At 32.9% G+C, this 22,188-nt stretch overlaps 1 protein-coding gene and 1 non-coding gene across 3 annotated transcripts in view; both read right to left on the bottom strand.

Annotated features, from left to right (window-relative positions):
• Positions 1-969: 969 nt before the first annotated feature.
• Positions 970-1,041, bottom strand: TRNAA-GGC (transfer RNA alanine (anticodon GGC)). The gene has a single exon. It is a non-coding gene; the product is annotated as a tRNA-Ala (tRNA).
• A 1,476-nt stretch (positions 1,042-2,517) lies between these two features.
• LOC149072367 (SANT and BTB domain regulator of class switch recombination) overlaps positions 2,518-22,188 on the bottom strand; it is a 70,364-nt gene continuing 50,693 nt past the window's right edge. The window contains exons 12-15 of one of the 2 annotated variants that reach the window (XM_089246552.1): positions 21,423-21,492; positions 17,022-17,094; positions 13,140-13,213; positions 2,518-4,892 (exon numbers count right to left, since the gene is read on the bottom strand). In XM_089246552.1, coding sequence (XP_089102678.1) covers positions 4,804-4,892; positions 13,140-13,213; positions 17,022-17,094; positions 21,423-21,492 — 306 coding nt within the window. In that variant the 3' untranslated portion in view covers positions 2,518-4,803. The remainder of the gene's footprint in view (positions 4,893-13,139; positions 13,214-17,021; positions 17,095-21,422; positions 21,493-22,188) is intronic. The other variant, XM_089246553.1, reaches the window with a different exon arrangement.

Genomic DNA, 22,188 nt, shown 5'->3' on the forward strand with positions numbered 1-22,188 from the left:
ATGATCTCTAAAATAACATGCTGGAAACACTTTCACAACATACTATATTTAAGCCCTTGACACCACAGAGGGTGGTCCAGAAGTCTGGACCTGTTTTGAAAATAGTATTTAAAAACCTGTTTAAAATAGAGGCAAAACGCTTAAAACATTTGAAAAAGAAGGTTTCCGTTTTTTTTACTCACTGCAAAATTTCTACATGCCCACCTTTACAGTGACACGGAGGATGTCACGTCCATATAGCATTTTTTGCCATTTTATTTGTAACACGGATGTTCCAAATAATGGTATATATATAGAAGTAAAAAAGTTTCACAACCCCCCCCCCCCCCCCCGTGAAAATGATTTTGATGTGCAAAAATTTGTGAAAGTGAAAACACTGTCATAACAAATCTTTCATTAAAAAATGCCACCCCTTTAAACATGGCGCCCTAGGCGACTGCCTCATGCCTACTTTACCGCACACAAATTCCAGTCATATATTGCCACACAGCAATTTTCAACCAGCGGAGCTGGGTGGGAAATGAAGGTGCAATCTATCTGTGGTCACCCCAGGCTCAGTAGGAAACTTGTTTCTGATCATCATCACCATCAGAACTTGTTTTGGTGTTCTATGCCGGAATTCGAACCCGTGCATCTTGACAGTAACCTTTATAGTGCAAGACAAGCATCTTACCACTGTGCCACTCTGGCGCATTGCCTCATGCCTGGCTCCAGCACTGATATTAGGCCTTGGTTTCTTCTTAACATCAAAATTTAAGTTTTTTTTTTTTTATTCCATGGCAATAGATTCAGTGTTTATACAAGTTATGTTGATTAAATTGCAAATAAATGAATTAATAATTTTTAAATGTTAAATATGACTAAATATATATATACACAAGATATACGGAAGACTGGATGTAGTGAAGATATTTATTATTTGAGATGTTAATTTTTTTTTTTTTTTTTAAGGAAGGAAAAACTCATCTCTGCCTCTACCGGGAGTCGAACCCGGGTCCCTCGATTGCCAGACGAGTGCTCTGACCACTAAGCTACAGAGGAGATAGAGATTTTCCTTCGCTAGAGCGTATATATGTGCCAAACGGAACCGAGCAATGGACGGTGAACCGATTAGCCAATAGCTCATGGACGACGAGCCACTAGATGGCTATATATATGACATGAATGTCGCTCTTCACTTGTTAATAAAAAAAATAATTAACATCTCAAATAATAAATATCTTCACAACATCCAGTCTTCCGTATATCTTGTATTAACATATTAACAAGTGAAGAGCGACATTCATGTCATATATATATATATATATATATATAGATCCTGATACTTTTTATATTTAATAGTCACAAATTATATTTATATTTGAGTCATTATGACTTAAATATAAATATAATAAGATTTATATCCACCATCCCATACCAATATACATGGCCCCCACATCCTGAAGCAGGGCCCCAAGGCTGGGATCTTTCACAGGCCCCTTTATGATAAATTTATAGTGTGAAAAACAAAAAAATGACGAAAATCATCCCGGGCCCCAGTGCTGGAGCCTTGCGAGCCCACCCCTTGTGGGGGCCATGGCGATATACCATATTGTATGACTGGTAAAATCCATGCGAAATAAATTGTACGGAGAAAAAAAAAATTTAGGGGATATAATATTTTTCAAGCAGTAAATCTTGGTATTGATGTATTTTAGTTTATTACTTATTATCACCACTTGAGACTTCCATTTAAGGTTTTTTATTGAAAACAATTTCTAGATAATTTATTTTTAAGTGCAGCAACAATTATTACGTGAGCAATGTCCTACATGATATTGTATTGTTATTGATTCTATGTTTCTGTTATTATATAATTGGAAATGCATAAATTTTATTTTATTTAGATTAAGAGTCAATTTATTGTATTTTAGTTATTGTGAAATTATTGTCGTATCATTTTCAGCTTTATATTTAAGGTTTAGGTTATCATTATCTGAAATGGAAAGCACTGTGTCATCTGCATAACTTATAATATTTCCATTCATTTGTAAGTGTTGTATATCATTTACATAAATCAAAAAGAGTACCGCTCCAAGTACCGACCCCTGTGGGACAACGTTTACTATTTGCTTAAAATATTCTGTTTCAATTTTAATTTTTGTTTGTTAAGTAGATTTTAAACCATCGTGTATTTTTCCTCTCATACCAGCTTTATAAATTTTGTCCAGAAGTATTTTATGGTCAACGCTGTCAAATGCTTTACATAAATCCAAAAAAATAGCAAGATTTTTTTTAAGTTTGCTTCAGAGATGCCAACACACATTGGATGGTATAAATTTTCACATTCACAGCACTTGAAAACCTCCACGAAGTCAAAAATTTGTCCTTTACAAATCTTGCAATATATATCCATATCGTCATCAATTCAGTGCAGTTCCGTCGATTTCAATTACTGTACATCACCATACATAAACAAAAGATATTGACGATCATTTAACTTTTCCTTTTCTCATAATTGCATTTCCCTTTTTTTTTGTAATTTTAATGTTAATGAACGTTAAAGTATGTATTCATGGTCTAGTTAATTCGAAAAGTCAACAACAATTTCAAAATTAAATAAGTGCCTAAACGAGAAAAAAATAATAATTCAGAACTACTAAAAAACTTGTGTGTACTTCATTCCATGGCTGTTGCCACCCCATTGAAAACGGTTGAGATTTAGCTGACAAGAAGCATTCTTTGTCTTTTCATAAAAACTTTGGAAGCAAAGTTAGAGAATTTTGAATATACTTTGGAAATATGACAATTCTAGATTCTTTAGAGTATCATTGCGTAGCGTTGGACTTGGGGGTCTGGTTCCCCCCCCCCCCCCGAAATGTGAGAAAATGACCAAAAAAAGGGGGAAAAAAGGCCAAATCCATTGTTCTGTCACTTTGGTCCCCCCCCCCCGAATGAAATTTCTGGCTACGCCCCTGGTATCACCAATGTATATCAAAAGGCATGGCCCACCCCCACATCCTGCCACAGGGTCCCTAGGCAGGATTTGGTCGGCCCCCAGGTAACACTTTTCAGAGGGCCAAACCATTTTTTGTTTTGAAAAATAAACAATGTAATGTAATGTAAAGCCGACCAAAAACAAATATAAATAGTTTAAAAATATATGACACATAAAAAAATTTGGAGATTCATTATCATATGTAATTGCAAAATGTATGAATCAATGAATTAAGGAAGAAGGTAAATATTGTTCATTTCTCGAATGTTTATAGCTTGAGTGGAAGGGTCGGGGGGGGGGGGCTTGTTCCCTCCATTGAAATGTGAGAAATGACTGAAAAAAGGGGAAAGATGGCCAAATCTTCCTGTTCTATCACTTTGGTCCCCGCCCCTGAACAAAATTTCTGGCTTTGGCCTGAGTTTGAGTCATCAAAAGAGGTTTTTTTGTCTTTGATATTTTGATTCTTTGCTTTGCACGAATGATTGAAAAAATAATGTTTCACATTTATTTCGCACACTTCCTCAGCAATTTTGTCCTTGGTAGTTTAGTCAAAACATTAGTATCAATTTCAAATTCTCATGTTTTAAAAACTGCAAGTAAAATTTACTGATCTGCTACCGAGTGCTCCAAAATTCACAAAATTAATTGTAAAACAAGAGTATCAAACTAACAAGGGAGTAATTCAAATGTAAGGGTCACTTGGCTGTGAAAAGAATTGGAAATTTCATTATGCCACACACACACATGCATAGTAACTTTAACTGGTTCTTTAGACATGTAAATGCAATATGTTCAACAGTATGCAATCACTCACTTTTTGCATGACAGTTCAGATTCTACCACAAAGCTGGGCTGGAAGAGATCTCTGCAATGAGATTAGTCTAGTGGTAGAGTACTGGTGTGCATGACAGAGTGAATACTAATGAAATTATTGTTATAGACAATGTAGAGCTCACATCACTAGTCTACTGAAAACACTTTCAACATTGTAACAAACAATTTGGAAGTACTTCTCTCACTAGTGAAATTTTATGCAATTTTAGAAGTTTTGAAAAAAAAACAAACTTGTTCTTTGGCATATGGAAAAAAATGTTGATCATGTAGAAGTAGTGTAATTACAACAAAAGACAATAGATAAATTAACTATACAGAATGTGAATATAAATACTTTTCTCATCTGACTTGCAATATCACGTAATTATAGAAACTTTTCTATCATATATTCAAACCTAGAATTTTTACAGAAAGTAGAATAATTTTGGTGTCATTATTAATCACTCATAATGGGATATAATTAGTCTACAACAGGTGTCTAGGAATTATTATACAAATACAAATACAACGCCACAACAGGCAAAATGCCCAACGAGGTGACTGAGAAAAAGATGCCCATAAAAATATGGATGTCATATATTTCAATTCCAGCATATTCCAGCATAGTAAGCAAAAGGCAATATTGAAATATGTGAATTCAAATAACTTGTAAATAATTGTACTGCAGCTTGGGATGTAAACTATTACACAAGATACAGAATAATTTTGCATTCAAATGCGTTCATGTTTTAATTCCCCTCCTTATATTTGTGATGGGTTAACAAGCACCCAAAATTAACGTGATATTATAAACCATTTAGAGAATTTAATTTTCCTTCGCACACATTTTCACTACTAGATGAATAATCCATATGCATATCTAAAATTAGTTTGTGCATATCAGTGAAATTAAAATTAGTGAGATGTAGATATAATTTAAAATGAAGAATAAAATATGAAAGACCCATCATAATAAAAAGATAAGTGTGTCAGCTGTGTGTGTGTGTGAGATATTATATTTTCCTAGAATAGCTTCCCCGTAATCGGTGCACTCCATGCACCTTCTGGAACTGCAACATCATAAGATCCATTTGCCGAGAATCTGTAATTAAAATATGAGAATTTCAAAAAGAAAAGCCAAGTTCATCTATTGAAACTTTTGAGTACCAAAACTTGGAACTCCATAAAAAAACAATGCATTTCTATTTTTCCTAATTATATGATTCTATGAATTAAAAGACCAACTGAGATAATTTTACTATGATAGGTGTATTAATTTAAACATTAAAAACATTGAAAAGATCCTTAAAAAAATCACAAAGCAATTTAAGGAAAAAAAAAATGAGCATTTTATTACTAAACATTTTCTTTGTATTTTGTGTGTGTGTGTGTGTATATGTATATATATATATATATATATATTTAATGGAAAAAATTGTGGTCCCATGATTTCAATACCAAAATGCACATTAAAAAATCTATGCCCAGCACACAAACAGAAAGGAAAATTGTATCATTTAATGGAAAATTTCACACAAACACTGTGAGTGTTTGGCGACCATAAAAGTGCTCCACCGAAATTTTTTACGCAATCTATGCTTGCAAATGTGAGTTCATTGTTCACCCTTAGATTAGCAAAAAACAGTTTCTGTACTTGACATTGTGGTTTTGATAAGCCATATGTAGTAAATCAGTTGCATTCTGAAATTGTAACAAAACTTTTCTTAAAAGCAGGCTTTTCCACATTAGAAATCAGTGTAAAGGTTGGATTCCCAAATGATATGCAAGACTTACAAAATTCAAGATTCATTGAAAAACTGGTTATTTGTGGATTTGAATATTACAAGGAAGAAAATCCAACACTGCCCCCACCCCGGGGACTCGAAACCCTGGTCTCTCGCTTGCCACACTAGTGCTCTACTGTCTAAGCCAGTGATTCCCAACGTGGACATTAATGCCCCCTTGGGGGCGATGGAATGTTCCAGGGGGCGGTAGAAGCTACAGGCATAACATAGGATCTTATGGGTTAGATTGCGTTGGGGGGGGGGTGATGGGAGAAAAACATTCCTAAAGAAGGGGACGGTGGGACAAAAAAGGTTGGGAAACTATGGTCTAAGCTATGGAGGCAGATAGAATATTTCAACCTTGGAGCATATATATATGTTGAAAGGCTCAGACATGGACGGCAGCAGCAATCAACTAATAGCTCGTGAATGACATAGCCACCAGATGGCCACATGCATATAGAAATGTCCTCTCCACTTCTTAATACAAGATTCATTGAAATCAATGAGTGATGGATTTCTTCCTTGTAATCTTCATCTCCACAAATAACCAGTCTTTCAATGAATCTTGTATTAACAAGTGGAGAGGACATTTTAATATACTTACAAAATTGTCGGTAAGCTGTGTGCATTCTGTGATCGCAAGGCTGCGCAGGACCAGAATTAATTAGAGACAGGCAAAAAGGGGCCACAGCAGTGGCGGCAAAATTTAAGGGGTGGCAAATTTTAGGTGGGAGCAAAAACACTGTAATAAAATCATCAAATTTTAGTGTTAGGAGTGGCAAAATGATGTTGCTCTTTCGCTCACAAAATTCCTGGTTACAGCCCTGATACTGAGGATTACATAAACATAGATAATAATATACAAACTGAACCTGGCACGACAGATATTGACTCCCTAATTGAAAATGTTTGAGGAAGTTATAAAAAAGAATGTAAATACTGTTATTTTAAAAGAAAAACAGTGTAGGCTGGAATTTCATACAGATGCTGTCAAGACCTAAATACAGTATTTAGTAATTATAGTATGAATTATTTATTAGACTAATAATTTATTTATTTTATCTATTAATTATTTTATTTATTATAAAATTATCAAAATTATTTACTTTATCTTCAATTTAGTTATAATTTAATTCAGTCACACATGAGACATTACATATTTTACACATTATATCAATTGAACCTCTATTAAGTGGAAACCTGTGTTCAACCGAAAAAAATCTCAGTTCCTTGCGATTCTGTTGAAGACAGGTTTTACTGTATATATATATATAATACAAAGTATTTGAGTGCAGAGATAATTATTATTTGTAATTTCCTCAGAACACTATAAAAATACCATTTAAAATCACTTTTTAAGATCAAAAAGCTGAGAGTTTAAACATTTAGTATGCTTGAACACTAAAACTTATTTTTTCTAGTGAAATTCGGAATCAAAAGACATTAATCAAATTTGAATATTTTTGTTCAATGCTGAGTGTTGCCCACTAACATAAACAATCTTTTATTATAAGGTGTAAAATTTAGCTTGGAAGAATAAATTAAGAAAATGAACAACTCTTAATTTTAAATTTCTTGGATATTCTTTCTATTGTGTTGTTTTTATGTTCTGTAAATGCTTCATGATCACAAAGCTGAAAATGCATACCGTAATTTCACACAACTATGGTCCAAAATAACACCATTTTCTACATTAATCACCGTAACTTCTGTATTCAAGCTATTCAAAATTTTTTTTTGCTGATATTGCCTGTAGAAAGATCAAGCATTAATGTTAAACACTTTTTTATTCCTTATGTAGCTCAAATATATGGATTTTTAAAAAATTTAATTTTGGACCATAGTTGTGTTACGAAGTCCCAACTATAGTCCATCAAATATTTTGTGTTATAAATTGCTTATGAACCATAGTTGAAAAAAATAGTGTACTACAACTATATTCATCTTTATCCTCTTTGCTAGAAGATAAAAAAGGGGTTTTTCTAAATTCGACCCCTAAAGGGGTCAAAAAGGAGGGCTCATAGAGAAATCACGCCGAGCCAAAACCGCTGAAGATTGCCATCATCGTGAAATTTGGTCAGAAGTTTTGTTTTATGACGTAAAGATTAACTACGAAGGGGTTTTTCAAAATTCAACCACTAAGGGAGTCATGGGGGGGGGGGGGTCGAATGGAGAAATCAGCCAAGCCGAAACTGTTGAAACCAAAATTCAACCCCCCCCCCCTAAGAGAGGGAGGTTCAAAGGTTATAAGGAGCCGAAATCATGGAAGTCATAAATATAAAACTTAGTCAAAAATATATTTTATAAAATAGATACCCACTGATTTCTGAAAATTCATCCCCCCAAGGGGGGGTCATGAAGGGTTCAAATGTTACATGGGGGAATCATCGACGAGTAATTTTCAGATTACCAAATCCACACAAACGACGCTGTGGGTGGATTTAGACCATAGTTGAGAGCAAAATACAATTTTCTGTTATTTTTCCTATAAATATTTTTATACGCACGTAACAGTAAAAATGTTTATTAAACATATATAAGTACAAATACAAATACAATGCCACAACAGGCAAACTGCCCAACGAGGTGGCTGACTTAAGAACATCATGGATCCCTGAGCCATTTTTTGGAGGCCCTACCTACTACTGCTACACCACACATGCACCATATTACACTATCTATGCTCTTTGCTTTAGTAATTAAATAGTCCATTAGATGTTGTTAGCATTTTGATTATCAATGTTTTAGTGAGCACGGGTGTTTGGACCATAGTTGTTTGAAATTACGGTACATACAGAAAATTGAAGAAAATTAATTCTACTGTCAAACAAATAAACATCTGTATTTAAGAACATTAAAATGATAGTGCTTCAAATCCATTCAGCTATTTCCATCAACTCCTTTACTTCTGACAAATTGTGCTGTCTTCCATGCAATATCACTATTCTTTTCATTTTTACCTTCAAAGCACAACCAGTTCCTATAACTTTTTACTTATGACATCACAAGTTTCGTTATTTGTATCAATTTTTTCAAAGATCGAGAAGTTGGAATCCTTTGCCTTATATATTAACACAATAAAAAACAGCCAACAATAAAGACAAATAGCAAAGAAAACGATAAATCCTTACATATTTCAATACACTATGGGTGTCATCTTCAGAAGATAGATATAGCCACACTATCACACTGACTGGGAATCCCACTTCATTACAGAATCTTAATTTCTGTTGCTTAGTGGAAAAAAAATTAAGTTATTGCAAGTCAGACTCTGTGATCATCAGAATGTCTGCATGATCAGCCCAAAGCAAATTTTTGATTGATTGCCTGCAAAATCAAATTACAGTAAAAGTGCGGCTTATAGTGAGAATCTCGCAGTAACAAGTGATTCTCGAAGAGCTAATGTTAAAATATTAAAGGTAGAAAAAATGTTCAGTTATATAAATTGAAAAATAGAAGGCTTTCACTATATGACATCAAAATAATTCTAAAAAATGCCAGCTTTTTCCTTCCTCTTTCTTCAAGAATTAAACCGAGGATGGCACTTATCATCACACATGAGATTACTCTGAGATACTTCTAACAAAGAATGGACACAGAAACATAAAAATTTTTACCCCCCCCCCTCCTTCCTATTTGTAGGCTTTCCCACTACACACACTGGATATGTGACAATTTTATTCCCCTTTTGCTTCTCCTAGTGACTAAGTTGAGACCATAGGCATTGAAACCTAGGGGCTGAGGAAATTTAAGGTCCCCAATATATATATATATATATATATATAAATTTTGTAAGGAAGCTGAGCCCCCTACAATAATTTCTGAAAAAACAATGCACTGCACCTTCCCTCTCCTGTGTACATGCTTGACTCCCGTATATATGGGATGACCAGCAACTTTCATCCTCCCTACTCCAATGTTTTTTTCATGCGGTGGTTCTGTTTGATACAGTCTCTATGATTTCGCATCGCATACATATACAGGTAAACGTTAGTTTAATTGGGACCAAAATTCAGGAAAAACACATCTTTCTCCCTCTTACTATAAATGTATCATTATGCTACTTTCCTATGACTTCATAAAATTTAACCTACCTTGTGATGCAATCTGGTCTTTAAAAATAGCTTTATTTCCCTAAAATGTGTGTAAATAAAAGTCACACTTTGAATTTTTTGATAATACCTTGGTCCATTGACAGAAATACGCTGCTTGTGTTTGGAGGCCGGAAAACAACTTCTACTCATGGGTTGAAGTTAATTGAGTTTTGCAGACCAGGTGATTTTGACCTTCTCTGCAAAAATGTCAGATACCATACAAGACTTGCGATTAGATTCCTAAATCAGATCAGATTTTTATCTTTATATACTGTAGCCTCTCAAAAAAATCAGTGTTCTTTTATTACAAATGATGTTCTTAGTGAATAAAAATTTTTTACTTGATTATCACTTGATGATTTTTACTATCTCAACAGTAATCCCGTGTGATTATGCTTAAATTTAAGAAATTAGCATTTTTCACAGAAAATTGTGTAACTCTGAATTTGTGCAACCCGGGGTAATAGGTATTATTGTACATGTTCTTGCCATAACTACTGAACAAATAGAAAGTGTGGATGTATATCTACTTATTCAGATGCTGAGGATATTATCTTCTGCAGGCAAATATCTGGAAGATGTTTGGTCTGTTGTATATGTTGCAGTAAATGTGATAAATTGGTAATTATTCATAATTACCTTGTTGAGTTTTAGAAATTTCATTGCATTTATCACTATTGCCAGTGACTATCCATAACTGCTAAATGAAGATGGTAAGTTTGATAAATATGGAAACATTCCTTTAATTTATAACACAAGAGTCTTGCTGCAGTGTTGAATGTGTGTTTGGGCTGCTATGATTGGCAACTTATCGTCAAATGTGAAGGTTGATTAGCGATTTTGCTCAAATAAACAATTTTTATGAATGATAAAAATTGAGAAAAAAAATCTCTAAAAAAAAAGATGAGTGATGCAATATTGCTTTTAGTTTGTCATGATGGCTCTTGATATCACGCGGAACAGGCAGACTCACTGATCTGCCTCCCCACGCAGCAAGAGCATCATGACCCTGAACCAAAGCTGCTCGAAAGTTGACTCTTAATGCAGATTTGTCCTACACCCGTCCAGGTTACCCAAAGTGGTCCTCTGGGGGTTTTGGATATTTAGTATCAGCTTTGAGAACAGTGAACCTAAACTTGGTTATGCCAGCATTTACGAATGAACCGCATTGACTTATGCAATCGTTTAAAAAAATTATAATGAAAAAATAAATGAAAAGCCATAAAAAATCAAAGATGACAGGACGGGGGAAAAAACCTGTGTGTAGCAAAGTGTAGATTCGAACCCCACATCTGTAGTGCAACAGATCATCATGCTACAGATTGTACCATCGGTAACAGTTTATAACTGTGAAACTGCCTGAAATTAGTTTTTGTCCCCAAATGAGCATGAATAATTGACTATCGGATGTTTACAACATCTAGAACTTATGGTTAAAACTAATTTTGGGAACTCTGTGAGCATTTCATTTAGCTAGGTGGGATTTTTTTAAAGGGCTGTCTCGTGTCTCCTTCAGGGAACACCAGGACTGAGGAGAATAATGCACAGAAAAATGAAATAATTCATTGGGGATTTATCATGTTTAATAATATTAGCTGGGGCACATAATCACCAGTAAATGTCATAAATTTGCAATATTTATCAAACTTACCAAAATGGTCAGTGATTATGCATATAATTATCAAATTTATCACATTTACCTTAATATATATGCTATAAATAAATCCTAATCAATCATCTAAATCCTTTAAATTAACATCACAAAATTGTTTTAAAAGTTTAAATGCACAAGCATGTCTCTTTTGTAGTTCTTCCTTTATTTCTGGGACACTTGAAATTTGAATAATTTGAATTATTCTTGTAATTGAAGAAAGTTTGGTAAAATGTTTTTGATTCTCCTGAAGATCATGAACTGTGATGGGAATAATGAAGCTGAGATAGTGAGTTGCTCTGACAATAAGATGTGTTATGCCTACATTTATAATCTTTAAAAGAGATGAAAGAGACTAATTAGGGAGGAAAAAATTTGAGATAATGGAGTTGAGTTTTAAAGTGGAAGTCTGAGAGACTACTATTATGAAGTCTGAGAGTACAGTACAAGATGCATATTTTTTAAGAATTGAAAGCAAAAAATTATCTCCAATCAGAAATAAGGAATAAAAATATAATTATATATATAAACTCATCCTTACAAATTTATGATTACTTTTCATTTGTTGGCCATCAACTTTCCCCTAATTCTCATTATTCATGCAAGGATCCAAACAAAAGTATATGATATCATGGAAAGAATTAAGCGTTTAAATTGGAAATGGGCTGGAAATATTGCAAGAAGACAGGACAATAGGTGGACTATAAATAGGGTTTCTGCGCAAGAATTCCCACCCGCCCATTCTCAGGAATTTTTTGAGATTTCCCGTTCCCAAAATCCTGCGAAATCGGAAAAATTACTGTTGTGGCACATTAATACTGAAAATGAAATATAAACGATTTAAAAACCAATCACACAGAATGAGAATATTTTTTGAAAATTTAATTAATCTTCTATACCTATAGCATAGCATTGCTTGGGAAAGCGATGGGAGGTGGAAGAACAGATTGAAAAAAAACATGGAGGGGAGAGGGCTTCCAATTAGTGTAAACTGCACTAGCAACCCTGAATAGTGCTTGCTACAAAAATAACAACGTATAAACAAAGGGAGTTGTATAAACAGGGTTTCCCTGTAAATAAGTGATTTTGGGAATTCCCGAGAATTCTCGGGAAATATGATTTCCCGTTCCCGAAGGCGTCAAAATGTCTGGAATTTAGAAACCCTAATCATAAGTATTCTGAAGTGGTATCCACTGTGGTGTTAAACACCCAAGAAGGCATCCATAAACAAGATGGAATGATGAGATCCAAAAGGTGGTTGGAGTCAACTGGATGGCAAAAGCATCAGAGTAAAATGAAAAAATTTAGAGGAAACCTATATTCAGCAATGGATTGAAAATGGTTGATGATGATGATATGGCAGTATGCCACATACATGAATGGTGTATTTGTTGATTTTGCATGCACATTTTTACTGTGCACTGCTCTGTAAGCCTTGCAGCTTGAAAGGAACATAGCATATTGGTACAGGTAAACTTTTCAACTCTTGGGAATTCTGATGTAATATGTCATGCATGCACATATATTGTTGGGTTTCATTTTTACAAGCTAATACCTGAATAAGAGATAACTTCAGTTTTAAATTAAAACTTCATCACAGTTCCTGAAAATGAAAATATTTTGAATTTATAATTTTTGAAACACCTGATGAAAATCACCTTTTCAATTGTAATTGTGAATCACCTAAATGTTTTGTTGGTTAAGACATCATTATAATCCTAAATGACAACCAATGTATTAAAATTTTAGAGATATTAAAAAGCCTTAAAAATAAAAATATTTATTTAAATTCAGATTAAAAAAGAGATTTTAATCACCATATTCTCTCATTGCATCTTGATTGACCCAAAGAGATGCTCCCGGATTCCATATTTGTTTCATGTCAGGACCACTTCAAAACAAATGAATAGAAAAAAATGAGTGAAGTGTGCATATCAAGTGCTTTCACAGTAATAAAATAATAAAATTGATCATGTAACATGAAACAAAATAGAACTTTGATTATGCAGAGGCAGATTAATACTTATGTGGGCTAAAATTTCAGCCTTAATGGTGTTAAGTATTATATCCTTCCTTCTGGACACAACATTGTCATGATACTACATTGCAACATCATTGAGGACAAGATTCTTCAACACACATCTCATTCTTACTTTTATTATATCGGTATATTTCCAGCATTCTTGAAATGTTATTTATGTGCTGTATACAAGGCCATAGCGAGGGGGGAGGACTTGGGGGTCTGGTCCCCCCCCCCCCGAAATGTGAGAAAATGACCAAAAAAAAAGGGGAAAAGATGGCCAAATCTATTGTTCTATCACTTTGGTCTCCCCCGAAATGAAATTGGTCCCCCTACAAATGAAATTTCTGGCTTTGGGCCTGACTGTATATACAGTATATATATAGATGGTACACTATACTTTGTACTGTATACATTGTGTGTAAGACAAGATATATATAAACCAGAATAGAAACAAATATATATCTGCCTATCTATATCTCAAACATTATCTCTTTCTCCTGTTTCCAAAATGTGAACAAAGAATAGTTGTCACACTCAGCAACTTACTGCAGCTAAGGGTGCAGGGCATTCTGGTCAGATGAGGTTGAACTGAAATTTCAGTCTTCTGCTTGTGATGTGCTGTATGGGTCCCAAAAGTTCCCCTCACAATGATGTGCTCAACCACTCTGAAAGTTTGCTTAATTAATTGGAGGGGCACAATTAATAACCTTTTTTACAATAACTTGTTTTTTATCTACAATCTTCAATTGTGTCTATGAGGAAAAGTTTTTATTGCTTTACTTGTAGCAATTATATCTATTAGTTTAAAAGTTAAGTGTGTATTGCAGTTGAGTCTTCTTATAAGGAAATTGTTTTGCCCCCATCAAAAATTTTGTCATGTATAAAATTTGTTACTGAAGGAATCATTTTCAATGTAGAGAAAATAAACGAAAATACAAATGCTCTAATAAAAATTTGCTTTCAGCAAATGTTTGCGAAAAGAGTGGAAAGCTCACGGGATTCCAACAACCTGGATACGTACTTCCAGGCGGTATTAACAAAGCTTGACTGGAAGAGCTATTAACGCTGAGATAAGCCTGATGGTATTATTCAAGCAGTTCATAGGCAATATAGCATGCTTTTTTTACATAATAGTTTAATGATAAATGATATGAGACATTATGATTATTAGAGTTCTGAAGAAAAGCATGCAATATCTTAATAAATTGGATAATTTCTTATCAGTGTACTGTAACTGTACCATTACAAATTATAAACTTTCAGATGCAACATGATAAAAACTTTACAGTTTTCTCAACCACCAATCTTCTTTAATTTTCGTTCAAAATAAAAATGTATTTTTATTCAAGCTAAACATTTTTTCACTAAAGTTAGAATCAACAGAGTGTTTACACTATACAATAATTGTATAGTACAACTAATCATTATTTGAACTGATGTTTTGCTTTAGCAGAGCCAATACTGGTCATTTTGACTGGAGGTTGCTTTTCAATGTTTACTTTCAATTTTTTAAGTTTTAATATGTTTAAATTAATGTTTGAGTTTGTAGGTAAGCAATATAATATAGAAAATTGGACTTTTTTAAAATAAACCATGCAATTAAATGTTATTATAAATTCCCCAAAAATTCCTCCCTGCATAACCAATAAAAAATATTGATATTTTGAAAATTATAACTGCAGTTGCAGTTTGCACATCAACACTTTTTACATTTTTCAGTACCTTTGATAAATTAAAAATACATTTTCCACTCAAAAAATTTTTACTCATTGAAAATATATCAATTGTTTTGTTATTACATGGCGAAATCTGACATCACTCTCTTTTTTTTTATACATTAGTGCTTGTTGTTGTCAGCAAATTTCTGAACAAATAAGGTTCTCCAAACTTTTTAGCTAATTTTAAGCTTTCTACCTAATTGCAAGCCTTTTAGCTAAAGTTAAACTCTAAGATTTCTAGCTAATACAAAAAGGAAATAACCTTTCTGGTTTTATATATTTTTCTGACAAATTGACCAAGCATATGTTGAGGCCAAGTTGGATGTTGCGGAAAACGTATTTTGGCAAATGCTTACACAGAGTGCTTTTGAGCCATCTGATCAACACTTTAGTCTGTTTCGTTATAAAACTAAACTGTTTCAAGAAATGTTTTTCTCATTTTGAGAATATATATTCTAATATATCAATGAATTGAACTTGGTAGAAGAATATTTTTCTTTTCCTTGCCCTGGAAAATACACAATGTAAGGTTTTTATGAGTTAATTAATCTTATGTGTTTCCAGGGTTGACAAGTTTTTGCTGCAGTGGAAAGAACCATGGTAAAAACCAATCCTGGCAAAAAAATTTTTTGCCAGTATTTCGCAAAAATTCATGGGATTAAAAAGTTGGTTTTATCTGTTTTGAATTCTATAAATAAATAATCATGAAGTCTTTTACCTATAAATTTTTTATAACAAATCTGGATGATGCATATTTTATTTGGATTTTATGTTTTCAAATGTTTGGTTTCTGAATATTCATTTTTATACCATGTAATTTTATAAGTTTCATACGTTTAAATTTTTATATTGAAAATAACATTTTGTGATTGAAAAACCAAGCTTGGTATGTTTTGAGTAAAAAGAATAATTTTTACCAATTTGTGCCGATTTTGCCACTGTCCCGGCAAAAAACCCAACCCTGTGTGTTTCATATAAAGGTGCTCGTTTTGAACTTCACATGAAATTTCTTTTTGATCCTTTACTATTAAATCTATAGTAGTATTCTGCTGCAGTTTTTCAGTAAGTATAAGTGAAGTAAAACAATCATTAAGTGGTCACATTTCTACTAGCTTTCAGATAAGATTCAGTGATTTGCATTGCTAGAGTTTTGACCAAACTAGTAATTTTATTTCATTGTTGGTTTGCGAGTGAGAATGCTTTCAATTAGCCCAAGTGAGTATATTTATGTCAGAGGGCATTTGATGTCACGATTTGACAAAATATTTGATGTATATACAATTAAAGTTGCTATAATATTACCAATCAAATTGACTGGTTGTGGTCTTTCTAGGTTAAACTAAAAATATTTCGGCTGATTTTCTTTTAAAACTGATAATGATTGGACAGCATAATCTTTTAGTGCTTTTAGGAAAATTCACAAAATTTCAACATTCTAAACAATCTGATTCGAAATGAAAATGGAGCAAGGACATACAAAACAGTCAAAATGACCGGCTTGGTCCTTCTAGTATTAATACATTGAAAATTAAAGATAATTTTTTTTATTGTACATTGAAGCATAAAAAGATCATGAACTGTGGTTGACATATATAAGCAGAAAAAAAAACTGTGGGCTTCTGCATAAAAAAAATATATATTGATTTAACAAACACACTATACTTCTGAGTAGTAAGTAAAGCACAATTACAAAAATAGCACAAATATGTCATGGTAATATAACTATGTAAACCAAAGAACCATTGAAGCATAAAAAGATATCATGAACTGTGGTTGACATATATAAGCAGAAAAAAAAACTGTGGGCTTCTGCATAAAAAAAATATATATTGATTTAACAAACACACTATACTTCTGAGTAGTAAGTAAAGCACAATTACAAAAATAGCACAAATATGTCATGGTAATATAACTATGTAAACATAAGAACTGTAACACATTAAAAAAAAATCACTCACTTATAAGCTCCCACAGCATTTAATACTGAAACAAATGATTCAAGTGGCTTTATTTCTTTCCTTGGCAGACCAGCTGTAAGAAAAGAAATTAATTGAGACAATATTTTAAACAAAATAAGATATTTTGAAGTAGGAAATACATGTTTATAGAAGCTATATTTACTCTAGGTGGTTCAATCAACATTTTTGCATGATTAAATACTAAAACGGAAAACCTATTATGTACTACAGTAGAATCTCGATAACTTGATTCATAGATAACTCACCTACTGTGGTAACCTGTGGAATAATAAATGAACAATACTAAATTCAATAAAGAGAAATTTCTCTAACTCGACACAAGATGGCTAAACACAGCTTAAGTCGACAAAGATTTGTACAGTGTTATCACAACTAATTTTTCAAATTCGCTCAGGCATTGGCCAGTTAATAAATTTTCACAACATTGTTCACAATGATGAGTATTTCAACATTTTTTTGGTTCACTGTTTTGTTAGTCAAAGATTCTCTTTCACACCTTAAGATAGGGACACTTCCCACTGTTTTGAACCAGAAACTCAACCTGGGGACTTCAAAAATCACAGATAGGTGTGAATGATATCTGCAATTTTAGAGACAGGGATGATTTATTAAGAAAGATTGAAACTTTCAAGTTTTTTATGACATGCTAACCATAAATTAACAAATTTTTATGACATGTATGACGGTTGCCATTGAACTAACACATGATTATATTTTTGTAGATGTACTGGAAGGACACCTTAGTCCCTTGAGATACAAAGTGAATGTACCTTATTTATATATATTTTTTATGTTCCTGTTTTTTTGTTATTGTTTTTGTCTTTTGTGCTGTTTGTCATGTTTTCTGTTGAAAAAAAAGTACACGTACATGCATAGGTGTACGCAGAATTTTCTCAAGGGGTTCAATTTTTTTTTATTCTTAAGGGGGGGGGGTTTATGTTCTTTTTCCTGCAAAATAACACTATAATCTCGACTTGAGGGGGGGGGGTTAGAGCCCCAAATCCCCCCATTGCGTACGCTAATGCGTACATGCATAAATGATATTTAAAAATTATTAGTGAGAGATCAAATGAAACCTCATTAGCTTAAGTTGTCAAGTTTCTTGATACTTTTGGGGTATTCAGCTATCAAAATTCCACTGTATTACAAGGAATAAATAAAACAAAAAATAACATTTGAAAATCCAATATAGAGTTAAGAACTAAACAAGTTTATGCGTTTGGTGACATAAAGTACTAATTTAAATACAAGATATTGATTCTATAGCAAAGGAATCAATCATGAACGAAATATTTTATTTTATATTTTTATGAAATGAAGGAAAGCAAACTCTATTTTTTTCCATATAATCAATTTTTTGTAACTCAATTTGTTAGTTCAAGTCACCCAAAATATAAACCAATCAGAAAATTCTAGAAGTGAAGAAAGCAACTCCACCCTCTAAGCACTCATGCCTTTCATTCCTTTTGCTAGCACGTGTTTGATAGCCAGCATTTTTCATTTTCATCTCTTCTATTCATGGCTTTCAGTTTGAATTTTTATTCCTTTGAGAACAGATAATGGTGTGTGTCATGAAGGTTCTTCTATTTTATAATACACAATATTTTCTTTTGCAGATTGCTCATAATTTTTGTTTTATTTGTTTTGATGGTAAAATTGTGAGTGCTTTTACTATTAGGAATAATTAAAATCACACACATGTAAAGATAATACTAAGCCATCAAAGTGCCTTGCAAACTTTCCTTTGGGGAATTTCTAAAAAATTAGTGCATGCTAGAAAGTTTTGTGTGTATATTGCGTGTGTCCTTGATGTATTTATGATGTCAGAGTTATACATGTTTTCATATTCAAAAACTGTTTCCATCAGTCTTCCATATTGGAAGAGGTAGATGCCTATATTTTTATGTTATGTAAGTATCGTGTTGAAAGTGTGCCTGCTCTCTGTGGAGAGACTTTTCAAATGGAATATCAGCTGGCATTTATGCCTCAAAGTAAAAAATTATGTGATTAAACTTAATATCTCAATGTAAAGATATAGAGTTTGACAAAATTTTAGTTATTTTATTTTCTTGATACATCACTGACATTTTTTGTTGATAGGTACAACAAGTAATCGAATGAATGAAGATGAATTATATAAATTTTATGATGATGGCAAGGATCTAATTGCAGACAAACTTCTGTAAACTTTCAAAGAAAATGCTTGAATCAAAAATTTTGCCTAAGACTATGAATGGAGGAAGAAAACAATGTAGCACTAGCAAATAATGATAAATTTTATCCGTAATCATTCCGGCATCCAAAAAGTCGTTTTCAAGAAGAAAATGTTATTTGTAGAATCAGGCACCACTGATTCTGCAGAAGGACACTCATTTTGAGCATGTTTTCTGTCTCGTGGTGAAATTCTCCTGTGAGTTACAATTTGCTCTTTGAAAATGGCACCCATGATACTGAAAAAATCTCAAATAGTAATTTATTATTATTTGCTGGAGCTACATTTTTTTACTAAGAAAACACTACATGAACATTATTAGTACATTAACAAATGAAAGTATATAAAAAAAATAAAGATTTTTTTTAAAGTAAAATAAACCTCCTATGGTCAGAGATGGTGTATGTAAAGTCAGTGACAGAATAAACGGTGCTAACAATGAGCTAATTCTGTCAGATTTATACATGTAGTATATGAAATTCTTGATGTATTTTGACACACTATGGATACTGCCTTCATAGGAAAAATATAGCCACTATCACGCTGATCACACTTGGGTTAGTTACCAAATCTTAACTCCTTGCTGCTCAGTGGAAAAAATATGTCTGTACAAGTCAGACATTGTGGTCAGAATGAAGCTGAGAGCCTGCATGCATGTCTAATGCAATGTTTTGATGATTGGTTGCTTGCAAAATAGAGCTATTTGTGATTGGTCTATTCAAATTTTCTTAATAATCCCGCTCGTAATGAACCTACGCCACGGCACTGGGATCCATGGTGTTGATTTATTATTGTTTACTACTATATTTTTGAAGGTCTGAGTATATTTGCTGTCCTAGTAGTCTAAATCAGCTATGGACTTTACTTTGTAAAAAAATTCTTGCTTCATGAAATTCAAATCTGTAGCCCTCTTGCCAGCAATTAGAGGCGATGGTTGATTTCTCAAATTCTTAATTCTTAACACAATGAGCGTGCTCATTTACTCTTGTTTATACGGGTCTCCTTGTCTGTCTTTTGTAACCTAGAGGGCAATCACTACATAGAATAATAAATGCCCATTGTTTATTCTGTAGTATAGCATCTTTGGGGGCTTGACACATAAGTTTTCAATAGGTACATCTATGGTTGTTCAATTACATTTTTGGAGAATCGGTTTGATCTTCAGTGAGACTATTGGATCATAGGGTATAACTACACTTTCTTTGAGTGGTCTCTCTCTAATTTTTTCCAAAGTAGTTTCTCAAGTCAGTTTCATGAATTTTATACTCATTTCATCAATGATCTTGGTGCTGAACCCCCTGCCTTTAGCAATTGCTCTGATGGTTTTAGTGCACTGTCTAATGTGTTTCAATCTGAAAAGATCAGAACTGATTCGATCTGAAAAGTCAACTGAAGTGTTGACATTTTTGTTCTTAAGTTAAATGCTCTTGCTACATAAGTGTGAAATGCTGAGAGTTTCTGTTGCATGGTATGTCAAGATCTAAAATGAGGTGGCAGTAAGACTGCGAAAGGTTTATGATAGACACGGGTTTAGAAATGTAACCTCTCCTAACTTGAACAGACATATTTTTTTCCACTGAGCAATCAGGAAGAGTAAAGATTTGGCAACCAACCTACAGTGGGATCCCCAGTCAGTGTGATAGTGGTTATATTTTTCTTCTGGAGACAGCACCTACAGTGTGTCAAAATGCATTAGAAATTTTATATTTTTCTATGTTTTTGCCTTTTTGTTGTTCTCCTTTTGTGATTATATCAGGCAAAGGATTATTTCACTATGCATTAGAAATTTAATATTTTTCTGTGTATTTGCCTTTTTGTTGTTCCCCTATTGTGATTATATATCAGACAAAAGATTATTTCGCTTCAATATTTATTATTCTGCTATATAAAGTATTTGCTTTTTCTTGGCTACCCAAGAAGGAATTTCATACAGTTCCAAAAGGTGTCTAGCTGTTGTTATCTTTGTATTGCAAAGTGTAGATAAATCAAACAAATTTTCAAAATTTTTAGCAAAAGCCATTTATTTTAGCCCATTCACAGCACAATGGAAATATTTACTTTTAACAGTTTATTTTTTCGACTTCGAGGCCCCCCCCCCCTTCATTTTGGATAAGGGAAATTAGACTATAGTAGGAAATTTGATATATTTGAACAAAATTAGAATTCACCACTAAGGCTTTCAGATGACTTTGTTACAGATCCGCTTCCATCAGAAGAAATACTTTGCCTTGATCCTGTCTGCAGTTAGAAAATTGAAATAACATAGAAAAAACTGATGCAATAAGCACACACATGAAAGCATTTATAAGGGAAGAAAAATCATAATTTTAATACTTCATAGCAACAGTCAAATAAATATTTTAAATTTCTTTACATTGTGCATACACTAGCTAAGATAATAAAAAATTACACTAAAGAATTACAAAAAAAAAATTTCGAATTTCCTTCTTTAGAGAAGAGAAAGAGACCTTATTTTCACCCTTTTTTACTTTTTTCCTCTCTAAGAACCAGACTTGTTAAATTTTTTTCCAAGAATGCAAGTATGCATCATACAGTAGTTTCGAGAGAATGCAAGTAAGTACTGTACAGTAATTTGAAAAAGACTAGTCAGCCCCAATAATGGGTAAGTACTGTACTAAAATATTCCACTCTTCAAGCGTATGTAAACCATTTTTCCTTTTGGGGTCGCTTTGCAATGATGGACAATGACATTAAATGGCTTACAAACAATTGCAGGAAATGTGGTTGCAAGATATCAGTGTTTCACTGCGATCCAACCAACAACTCTTTAATTTCCCCTCCATACTCTCAAAATATTCTCTCCACTGATAAAAAACAACAACAAAAAATTAACACTTCTCATGTGGGCAAATTTTAGCTGTAATGGTAAAAGCATGTTGTTATAGTCTCTTTTAGGCACAACATAGCATATAG

This window comes from Pholcus phalangioides, unplaced genomic scaffold (assembly GCF_987345545.1).
Source record: "Pholcus phalangioides strain wild (caught in Gottingen) unplaced genomic scaffold, Ppha-v1.0 ptg000017l_1, whole genome shotgun sequence".
Lineage (NCBI taxonomy): Eukaryota > Metazoa > Arthropoda > Arachnida > Araneae > Pholcidae > Pholcus > Pholcus phalangioides.